The sequence below is a fragment of the Barbus barbus genome (assembly GCF_936440315.1).
Source record: "Barbus barbus genome assembly, chromosome: 16".
NCBI lineage: Eukaryota > Metazoa > Chordata > Actinopteri > Cypriniformes > Cyprinidae > Barbus > Barbus barbus.
In genome coordinates, this window is record NC_136744.1 from 22,837,772 (window position 1) to 22,849,593 (window position 11,822).

The 11,822-nt window shown below is 37.2% G+C and overlaps 2 protein-coding genes across 3 annotated transcripts; one reads left to right on the top strand and one right to left on the bottom strand.

Moving 5' to 3' along the window:
• The first annotated feature begins 700 nt into the window (after positions 1–700).
• cnih1 (cornichon family member 1) lies at positions 701–6,377 on the top strand. Of its 2 annotated transcripts, XR_013785230.1 has the most exons (6): positions 701–804; positions 1,925–1,993; positions 4,244–4,356; positions 4,516–4,659; positions 4,952–5,193; positions 5,611–6,374. XR_013785230.1 is itself a non-coding variant. In XM_079436771.1 (5 exons), the coding sequence occupies exons 1-5, from the start codon at positions 724–726 to the stop codon at positions 4,977–4,979; spliced, it is 435 nt and encodes a 144-aa protein (XP_079292897.1). In that variant the 5' UTR covers positions 701–723; the 3' UTR covers positions 4,980–6,377. The 2 variants fall into 2 exon arrangements, 1 of the variants encoding a protein (XP_079292897.1); XM_079436771.1 differs by having other exon boundaries at positions 4,952–6,377.
• On the bottom strand, positions 6,005–10,424 carry LOC306882256 (cyclin-dependent kinase inhibitor 3-like). Its single transcript, XM_079436770.1, has 8 exons — positions 10,410–10,424; positions 10,035–10,120; positions 9,890–9,945; positions 9,506–9,550; positions 8,496–8,718; positions 7,720–7,751; positions 7,532–7,635; positions 6,005–7,440 (listed from the first exon to the last, which is right to left on the bottom strand). The coding sequence occupies exons 2-8, from the start codon at positions 10,109–10,111 to the stop codon at positions 7,351–7,353; spliced, it is 627 nt and encodes a 208-aa protein (XP_079292896.1). The 5' UTR covers positions 10,112–10,120; positions 10,410–10,424; the 3' UTR covers positions 6,005–7,350.
• Between the last annotated feature and the right edge of the window lie 1,398 nt (positions 10,425–11,822).

The window sequence follows — 11,822 nt, forward strand, 5'->3', positions numbered from 1 at the left end:
TGGTTGTGCTTTATTGATCTAGTCCTTGACAAACATGCATCACCTAATGACCACACATAGTCATTTTATCTTGCCCCAGGAAGTGAAGAATCTCATCAAAGATTTGCTTGTTTGTTTGCAGTTAGCTGGCTTTACATTTCCATATGTCGGAACATATATGAATATATCCTCTTTATTTCTCAAATTCATTTTTTTTATTAGATACTATAATAACATTATTAATGTTCAGCACAACAGTCGAATAAATGATTATGTCAGAGATCACCAAATTGTATGTTTCCTTATTCAAGCAGATTAAACTGGCATCACTTCTAGTGCATCACACAAATGAGCTCTTTATGCTTTAATGTGTACGATTAATATTTGCCAGCATTTTATAAAGTTTACTAATAATGTTTTCAGTCAGATATAAGCAATACAATTTGGGATGGAGATTTCAGAGCTTTGGCAGAAATAAATATCAGGGAATATCGGCCTAAATCTTAATCTGTGGTTTAAGAAGACTTGGAATATAGTAATATGTCTGAATAGAGGAGCATAAAAATTCTTCATAAAAAGACATTTTGTGTTCCACGGAAAAACATATGAGTTTGGAGTGACATTTTTATTTAATTTATTAATACTAGGGGTTCCCCTGATCTCGCGTTTTTTCGAGTATCCACGTGACTTTTTCGGTCACGTGACGTACAGCTGCGTCACAGCAGTCGTCGGTCTGAGAGAAAAATGGCGTTCACATTCGCGGCCTTTTGTTATATGCTGGCGCTACTGCTGACGGCGGCGCTTATCTTCTTCGCTATTTGGCATGTAAGTATTTTGATTAAACTCCAGCCAAACTGGGGAGACTTTGAGCACACAGATACTCGGCGGATAGTGACATTAGTTAGACACACAGCAGAGCGCGAATGAATGGCACGAGCACGAGCTGGTGGCACCCATAATTATCATCACCGCTATTCATCCGTTAAACAGTTAGGGGCCTCTAACTGTTATCTACAGAATTAGCCACATTTAATGCACGCTATGTTTATATATGTTAGTGGTGATCACGGGCGGATGGGCGCGCGCTCCCGTTTAGCGCTCGTGCGTGTGTTTACAGATCAGTGATAAATCAGAGCTGCTGCTAAAATCAACAACATAAAGAAAACGCTAATAAACAACAAAAACCCGATGCAGTGAAATCATGCATGCATGATCCTCTCAGTCTAGAGTCCCTGCATCATTTGGGCCTTAGACGCAACTGTTATTTTTATTTATATGTTTTTTTTTAATTGGAGTCACATTTTGAGTTATTTGCGAACAGAACAGCACCACTGTTCAGATCTCTTGGGCTGATTCATTGCTGGCTGATGCCATTAACCTGTTTCAGAGATAATAACACTTTCATAACCAGCATCACATTTCTGCCTAATATGCCAGATGCAGACAGATGTCACAACAGTAAAGGGGATATTGATTTCCACCCTTATTTTCCCAAGATTAAATAATATTAATTTACTAATAATATTAGTTTAAGTAATAAATTAGATTTTGGTGTTTATGGGTAATCATGAGTAAATAATCTGAATGATTCAGGCGTAATGGATAACACACTGCATATGTTCTGAATCTGGGATGGGTCATAAATATAACACTTGAGTTTACAGATGAAACAAAGAGAAATGCATAAAGATCTCTAGTGTTTCTCTAATAAAGTAGTTTAAATTTACATAATATCTCCTGCTTCACAAATCTCCTAAAATATTAAATTCTTTAAGATTTGATGTTTGCAATTCATATTTTGCAATAATATTAATTTTAAATTGATTTAAATCATTCAGTATGTAAAAAAAATTAGAATAAAGAATAACATTCCTGACATATGATGGCAATGTAGGAACTGTGATTGCATATTGATCGTACTGTTTTTGTCCTCCCTGTTTTTCAGATAATTGCATTTGATGAGCTGAAGACTGACTATAAGAATCCTATAGACCAGTGTAACACGTTAAACCCGGTAAGTGAGAGGTTTTGGAGAGATGGCGTGTGATGCATGCACTCCTGTTTCTTCTCCTCTATCTCAACACTGTTCTGCTAAACGATGAAATCATCTGCAGTGAATGTTGCTTTCCAACACTAACACTACTTTGGTTCGATTTTTCTGAGTTGCATTTTGTCTTATTTCCTGAATATTTGCTTTTTACCTTTCTTCTCTGATTGGCTCAAAGACAGTTGACAGGGTGAAAAAAATTAAAAGGGTCAGGCTTGCTCTGAAGGTTGGTACCAGAATTCAGCTTAAGATCAGTAACAGTCTCTCTGTGTGCACGAGCGGAGTGTTTACAAATGTCTTTTCAGTTAACTAACGCCTCACAAATGTACTAACAAGCCAAGCAGAGAGCCAGGACCTGTATTACGCCAACTAGACAGCTTGATATCAGAGGTTGTCTTTGTTGCAAACGCCATCACATCTGCCGAATGAACAAAACCCAGATTGCTCCTTTACGGTTGCTCTTATTTTGCTCCTGTTTGGCTGGTTTAGTCCGTTACTGTGGGTTTGAGCACAGGCACAGATGTCATCTGCACAGGTGTTTATTCGAGAGTAGGAAAGACAGCGGTTTACAGGGAAAAGTGTTAACTGAAAAGACTTGCAAATGCTCAGAACATGCATGTGCCGTTCTGTCCCTCCCTCCGTTTGCTCTTAACCCAGAGCGACTAACTCCATTTATGACGTCTCACAAAATTGGCTCAGCTGTAAAACAATTGCACCATTAAGATCATACAGAAGAAGTGATTGCTTCAAGTGCACTCATGTTATGGATGAGATTAATGATGAGTGGGTGTAGTGAGTGCACATTAATTTAGAATCAAGCAGTAGTATCCTTTAGAAAGGGGTATTTCTGGTTGGATGTGTCTGACCATTCTCAGAAGTAAATGCTTAATGAGTTTTGAGGCCATTTTACATATTTATGTTTTTCATAATCGCCACAATTGACAGTTTGAATAATTTTTTTTTACAATGTGTTTGTGTTGGGCAAAAGCAGAATACACACTTTCTCTCTTTTTGCATGGGCTTCATGTGTAACTTGTCTCTACATTTACCGGTTATGATCAGGCATGGTAGGGGCAGCCTGGGGTCCTTGAAGCTGCTCCCTCCCTCAGCATGGCTGCTGTTCTCACTCTGCCTGGCATTGTATCCCTGTGGGAAGAAAAAAAAAAACACGATCCTGCCTTTGTTCCCATATCTATGTCTGTGGGCTGGGGATGTAGATAATGTTGACCTGTCTGTTTTTTTTTTGCTGTAAATTGCTAATGGCCAGATGTTGTATTTGCCTAATAAAAGAAAATTAGCACTCTATATTTAACAATCTAAAGCAGATGGGGTACTGTATGTATACAATATATACAGATGCCCTGTTTCAGAGGTTGTTGAGCAGAGAACCTCTGGATGGTTTGAATTTTGAACTTAATGATGTCATAAATTCTTAAATGGATCAAAGGTCCTTGTTCTAAATTTTTTAATTCTTCACATACTATTTAGGCAGTTTTCTATTTTTCAATCTCTGCCCAGTAATTTAAGGTCATTGGTTTGATTTTACATTTAAAATTGTTTTAATTAAACATTTGCTTGAAAAAAATTGTTCACCCAAAAATGAAAATTTGCTGAAGATGCACTTACCTCTGGCCATCGATGATGATGATGAGTTTGTTTCTTCATCAGGGCAGATTTGGAGAAATTTAGTATTACATCACTTGCTCACCAATGGATCCTGTGGGGTGAATGGGTGCCAATGGGTGAACACAACTCCAGCAATTCATGTCAAAAAAGCTGTGTTTGTAATAAATCTGTTACTTACTGGATTATTGTGATGTTTTTATCAGCTGTTTAGACTCCCATTCTGACGGCACCCATTTACTGCAGAGGATCCATTAGTGAGCAAGTGATGTAGTGATAAATTCCTCAATTTTTTCTAGTGAACATGTTGTATAACCTAAGGGTGAGCAGATTTTCATTTTTGGGTGGACAATTCCTTTAAATTATAATTTATGATCATTCTTCTCAGCAGATCCCGTTCTTTAGAGGTTTAGAGAGATTTAGATGTACTTAAACAGATCAGTAAGTACTGGAGCTTATGGGATGGGGGGTGACATGAATGATTCTTACACCTGATTGGCTAGACTTGGGGCACAGGCTTCAGTTGCAATATAACTCTAGTCTCTGAGATGGATTTGTGTTGTCCTCTGACCATGTATTATTTGGCTTCCTCAGCTCGTCTTGCCGGAGTACCTCATCCATGTGTTCTTCTGCGTAATGTTCCTGTGTGCTGCAGAATGGCTGACGCTTGGACTCAACATGCCTCTGCTGGCCTATCACGTCTGGAGGTGGGTGGGGCCCTCAGCCCTAAATGAATCGCAGAGAATCACACATTTAATATTTATTGGCTATATATCAATCACCTCAGCAGATGTGTCAAGTTAATAAGTGATTAGTCAACATTGTTCTTGCTCAGAGTGCAACATCAAGTGTTTGTTTGTGCGCAGGTATATGAGCCGCCCTGTGATGAGTGGACCTGGATTGTATGACCCCACTACAATAATGAACGCAGATATTCTGGCATACTGTCAGAAGGAGGGTTGGTGCAAACTGGCATTCTACCTCCTCTCATTCTTCTACTATCTTTACGGGTATGTAGAGTTTAAAAATACCATTTTTATATATTTAGATTTTATTTTTATATACATTTTCATTCAAAAGTTAAGAGTCAGTATGTTTTTTTCCCCTAAGAAATTAATACTTTTATTCAGCAAGGATACATTAAATTGATTACAAGTAGCAGTAAAGACAATAATAATTTTACAAAAGATTTGTTTCAAATTGATGCAATTTATTTGAACTTTGTTTAAAGAATAAAAAAATCTGTGTTGTTTCATCAGAAACCCTATAGCTTATGCTTTCTCTCTGGTGTTTCTATTATAGGATGATCTATGTTTTGGTGAGCTCCTAAACTGGATACAGCTGGAAAGGAAGCGTTTGAGATGCTGATTTTAAAACCCAAATGGAGCTGAATTTGGACTTGGCCATCTCTCTCAGTTCTGCTCGGCTGTTTCAAAAGGACATTGACTTTATTTACACCTCATTGGCCAAGAATGATCCAGGACGCAACAGCCCGCACAACTCCAGAACCACACATGCAAAAATAAATAATTACCAACTCTTCAGTACAACCTGCTTAGACTTATATACACATGCTGCACCAATGCCAAAGCACTTCACACACTGAAAGCATCAGCAGATGAGATGAAACCGTTTACATTGACCAGGCACAAGGGCTTCAACGCTATACCACTGATGGAAATGTGCAAAGATTTTACTCTTGTGCTTTCCAACTGTGGGACAAAATAAAGATCTTGATTGTAGCATTTTTACAGACTTATTTTATCTTAAATGTATTACTGCCTTGTGGCTCAGTCAGTTCTTTAATTTGTCCTTCAGAGTCATGTGGTGGTTCATGATCTTGCAAGTCTTGTGTTTTTCAGCTCATGCTGGTGGTCTGCTTCATGTTGATGGTTCTTATCAGATGAATGCTCCATTTCAAGTGTGTTAAAACCACTGTTTACTGTCACTGATGCTTTCAGTGTGTTGAAGGCTTTACTTCGCTCATACACCGTGGAAATACTCCACATGTAACTTTTTTTTTTTGCTTTTGTGTGCATTTCGTATTTCTAAGTGTAATTGTTGTCTGATTTTGTTTTCCATTGTTTTTGTGAGATAGAGATGAGTGTGGACACTATTTTGATTTGATGTTGGCATGATCTTAGTTTGCCAAGATGCCATTTTCTTTTATCCTGTCAGTAATCACAAACAGAGGCTTCAGTCCTGAGGTGATGCTGTAGAGTTTGTATCTGGATTCAGAGCAGAGGTGTGTGGAAGGATTTTTATCACACTGATAGCGGTTCATAATCACATAGGTGATATTCAGAGTAGGAAGTTTTTTTTTTTTTTTTCCCTGTGATTTGATTTTTTTTTTTTCCCGGTTTGCTTTTTTCCCTCCTGTGCGTGTGTGTGAACCCAGAATTATGTGCATTTGAATGTTATAAAGTTATGCAAGAGCTATAGTAAATTGTGATTTTGTTTTTTTCCCCGTTTTTGGGTTGTAATATTGCTTAAAGTTCTCAAAGCTCCCAATAGACAAATGCTCATTTTATGATGGCATTTTGTGTTGAGTTTATTCCATTTGGCTAAAGTAATTATGGTAAAAATGGGTTTGGAGTAATTTCTTTAATATATAATCACTTATGGATGATAATCTTGCTCATTTTGTGACATGTAATGCTAAATGCTAAAAGTATTCTCATGTGGCAAATATAAAATTTATATAAAAAAAAATTTCATTCATGACAGCATTTGGTTTGGTTCACGTTACCTTAGTTGACTTCTTAGGTAATTGTTTCAAACTTTATAAATTTCCTTACTAATGACCACTTTGATAAGAGAATTGCCAGGAGTTATTGCCAACAGCTGCATAACTTAATCCACCATCTGTTACTCACATAAACAACATATGGTTTCCTAGACACAAAAATGAATACTCTCAATTTGATTGACTGGCCAGGATTAATGCAGACAACATCGTGTTTAGGCACTAACCGATTTCTAAGAAACACTGTTGATGTCAAAAATAGACATGCAACACATCCAACTATAACAGATGGCTTATCAAGACAGCTCACTCGTGTCTGCCGAAATGGATGTTTTCATCATAGCTGACGCCAAGCACCAGCAACACTATAGCTAATATTGCAACAGCATGCTATATTTCACAAATACAAAAAAAACTAATGTTACTCACATACCGACATTTTTAATGCATCAGCCATGTCTCTTTCTACTCTAATCAAATCTCTCGCTGGCTCACGCTCTCTCCTCCCCATCATGGGCCTAAAAGCCCCCAATTTTGATTGGCTACTAGAGTGTTGTGGTGCTCGGTCTGATCGGTCCGATCCGCTTAGTTTTTTTTTTCTCAGCCAGGACTATGCACAAACAATTTGTTTCAACATCCATCGAACAGACAGATTGAAAATATTCCGAAAATTGTTTGTTTGGGTATTGATTACAATTTTCAACAGCGTTTCCCAGAAATAACTTGCTGCACCTTTAAGACTCACTTACTGAACAACACCCATTTAATTGCAAAGTTTAAGTTATATATTAAGCACAATATTATTAGATCGACTTATAAAAATACAGAATTTTTAAAGTGCCATCAGAAAATAAACAAATGCATTCATAAACTAGAGAAAATTCATAGAGCAAAACCACCAATCAAAGTAATTTGTCTTTTTTTCTGATTTTACATCATCTGGATGTCAGGTTGATCATCGGGACACTGATCTCTCTGAAAGCCGCTCTTTGGTTTCTTGATATGCTTCAAACTTCTCCCGAAACTCATGAAGGAAGTTGTATTGCTATAAGAGACGAATGAGAAAGCATCATTAACAGCTTAGCTGTACGGATAGGGGAAGGGATGCATGTAGGTTTCTGGATGTTGCCTCTTGCCTTGACGGTCTGAATGGCTCCACCTCCTCTCAGCTCCCTCAGGATCTCCAGAGCAGAGCTGGGTGTCATGGACACAGAGAGCTGCAGCAGCAAACATGCAGCAACTGTGACAATGAAGCACAAGTTAAACTCCTAATCACATACACATAATCATAACACTGAACCCTGTTTGAGCATTTGATACTTACTTAACCCTGAGCGTCCCAGACCTCCATAACAACTGGGGGGAATAAAAACACAAATAAAATCCGATGTTTTTCTAATTTTAATATGAAAGTGTGTGTATATACACATAGTTATGTATATATAGTTATGTTTATTTAGGTTTATGTGAGTCTCTTATGCTCACAAAGGCTGCATTTATTTGATACAGTAAAAATATTGTATTTTTCAAATAAACTTCCCTGTAATAACAAAGCTGTATTTTTAGCACATGATCCTTCAGAAATCATTCTAATAGGCTGATTTGGTGCTCAAGAAACATGTATCTTTATTATGAATGTTGAAAACAGTTGCATTTGTTTTTTAGATTATTATAATGTTACAAAAGATTTCTGTCCATTTTGACAGCTAATTCAATGCATCCTTGCCGAAAAGTATGTCCTTTAAACAATAATATTAATACAAGTTGTCCTAAAACTTTAAAATACAGTTCAATTTAAAAGATTATATATAAATACAGTGGTGGCTAAAATGATAAGAACACTAGTATTTTCACCAGCTAAAAAAGGTTTATTTTAAAGTCAGTTATTTTAACTTTTGCTGTAGTGTGTCAGTAGGAAATATCAGTTTACATTTCCAAACATTTTGCCATTAATTGTAATAATCCAGAGAAATTGTCTGACAACAGCCAGAATATATGGAAATGTTTCGGTTAAATTTGTTATAAAGGTAAACTGATCACATTTCTTTCACAGGGGGTGGAGGAATAGCTCTGAATTGAGTAACTAAGAGAGTTTCTTACTGTATGACAGTCCTGCGCTGATTCTGCAGGCAGTTCTGCAGTTCTTCCAGAATGCAGCTGCATTGCGGAAGCTCTGGGGCGTCCCCGTCCGGGAAGGGGAGGTGGTGCACCCTGAGTCCATTCTGAGAATAAACCTCTAACAGAGAGGGCACCCTGTAGCGCACCAGCTCTCCTCTGGTACAGAACACAAACACGTCCTCCACACCCTGATCACGCATCTCAGCTACACACAAACACACACACACCAAATAACTCACAGTTAGGACATCAAGCTGTGAACCAAAGCAGTAAAAAATATGTATGTATATATAACGTATTCAACAAAACAAAAATAACCATTTCCAAACACTGAATTTTATTAATATAACCACAAACATGCCCTGCTAAATGCAAAAACAGCATGACATAGACTGACTAGGGAAAAAAACTCACTGCACAACATTTTTGGGGAGTTGGCACAAACCAAACTTATGCAAATAAACTCATATGTCATGAAATGGAAATTGGGGTCTTTTCTCCCATATTGTGACATATTCAAATGAAACAGCTTCTTGAACAAGAAAAAAAAGGTAAGACAAGACTCAAGTTTGTCCACAAGGATATTGACTGGATCGTTGTCATTTGGTAATTGCTGCAATGCTCATTTAAATAAATTAAGAATTGTCCATTTTGATTTCACGTGTTTTTTTTGTTTTTTTTTGAGGCTGAGAGGATGCCAAAGAACCTCTGTTTGTATCTGACTAATTTGACTACCTTTAGTAAACTGACAAGAATTTGTGCCTAAATGCCATGGATTTTGATTGGTAACTGCATTCTGGCCTCACCTTTAAAGGTTAAAAAGACAGTTTATTTAGATATCCTAATTATGCATGATCATAAAGTTAGTTGCATTTTATTATATGAATTTAACATTGATTTTACCTTGCTCTTTCGCAAACCAATCAGAACAGATCTGTTGAGAACTACTGGTTTAGACCATTATTGTATGTGTGCGTGTTAGCTAGACTCACCAACATCTTTCTGCAAGTTTCTTCTGGTTTCTTTATATCTGCATCCTGAAATGAGCAGAAATTATGGCTGCATGATAAATTAAAATAAAAGTGACATCATGTTATGGCTTAGTGCGATTATTCAGGGTGAACCACAGCACTGTGTTTCAGGGTCCAGGGTTTCAGTTTGTTTTAAATTAGTATTGTAATTTTACAGTTGTACTGTGAAATAGTGTTATTATTTTTCATTCTTATTCGTTTGTTTACAGCATAGCAAACCTGGAGCAACATTTTTTTAAATTATAATTTTTTTTATTTCCCCAAATCATGCAGCCCTAGCAGAAATGTTTATTAATATTTATAAAATGAGCACACAATGAGACACAATTCATTCATTAATTTTACCAGGTAAGGAACAAATGCCAAGAGACTGGGAACACTCCACCACTGACAGAGACAACCTGTAAAACACACACATCCCAGATCACTCTCAATCTATGAATATTTCTCCAGCTGTTGAAATATGTGTGTATATGCATGTTTTGCATACCATGAGATCTGAAAAGGTGTGGCTTCCACTTCACCAAAGTCTTCTTCGTCAGATGAATCAAACTCACTTGCCCTCATTGCTCCAGTCTGCCATAGACACAAGTGTAATGACACCAAGATCATTAATCAACCCTGACAACACTATCCAAACAGCAGCTTGTTCTGATGGCTTTGCTTATGTAGGAGTGGGACTGAAACATTTAGATGATTTCAGTGTAAATGTATGAAAAATAAAAGTATAATATGCTAACAGGTTCATATATATTCTCGTTTGCATAACTAATTTTGTTTACGCACTCGACACCTCGAAGTTATCCAAAAGAAGCATTAAACTGCTACAAAGTTATTAACAACAGAGATCAACAACCGAACTTACCGACACACCGCTCCGTACTGCGCACGCGCGGCTTTTTTAAAACATACTTACAGGATTCGTCCAATCACATTGAATGTGTTTGAAAACCACGCCTCGTTTTGTAGAAGACACGCCTTCTCGCTTAATCTGAGAATTAAATATTAATGAGACGTTCAGTTTTTCAGCCTTCTCGGAGTGGGCTACTACTACAATGTACGTATTTATTCAGAGGTATGGCAGACAAATATTATCTGGGTTATTGAATAAAATATTTTGACCCAAGTTAAAATAATCACAAAAGCACTTAGCCATCTCAATACATTCTAGACCTCTGATATGTGAGTGGAAGTCACATATCAAAACTGCTCTCGTGCTGACTGTGCAGGTGCGCGTGAGTTCCCGAGACACCGGACGGCGCGCGCAGTCCGTGTTCCGCAGTCAAGACAGACGCAGTGCACGACACCAGATATACCGGACAACGGGACACGAGGACTACAAAAACATGAGGCTGTCACTGTGTCAAAGAAATGGAATAACATTTAAACTTAAAAAGAAATCTTGAAGAGTTTCTGGTAAGTGAGCGCGCGCTGCACATACGGTCAGATTTCTTACTGTTAGAATTATTAATAATAATAGCCTTAGTTTGATTATTAAGATTTGAGTTGATGAATAGGCTACTGCATTTTTGGGATTACATTTCAGGTTGCTACTTACATTTTTGATTGGCCATTTAGTTTCGCATGTTTTACATTTACAAGTCTGTTTTAGGAAAGTGAAGGTTATGCAAATACTTTTGATAAAAAAAACAAACAAATAATTTTTCACTCTCTGTTGTAGGGTGGAGCTCTTTGGCAGGTATCTTTCCCCCCACCTGGGATTCGCTGACAGGGCGACTAGGTAAAAACACAAGCGCGCCTTGGATTCACATAGAAACAGTGGTTTTATATGGAGCTGATGATACATATATATTTACATGATCTTTACGACATTATTATGTTTGTTGCGTTTTGTTCTCAGGTTTTCTTATTCGTGTGATGACAAACTTGGATAAGATGATCATGAATGGCTTTCTATCCTTGTAGTGACTAACTTGTTAAAAATGGATAAGTTGATATTGGCTAACCTTGAATAACCTCGTAAAACAACATACAATGGATAAGATGATTATAGTATACTATTCTTGTAGTGAATAAAACACATAAAATGGGCAAGATGATCATACTTTACTATTCTTGTAGTGAGTGACTAATTTAAAAGATTAAATAAGATGACCATGGCTGCTAAGCAAGCATCAGACATAAGAACTGAAAGGCTGTGCATCTTACTACACCAACATAAATCTCCGCGGTCACCTGTCAAATAAAGCCTCTCAACAGAGAATGTGTACAAGCCTTTGAGACTGTGTTAAATGATGTTTGTGTATCCTCACAGAAA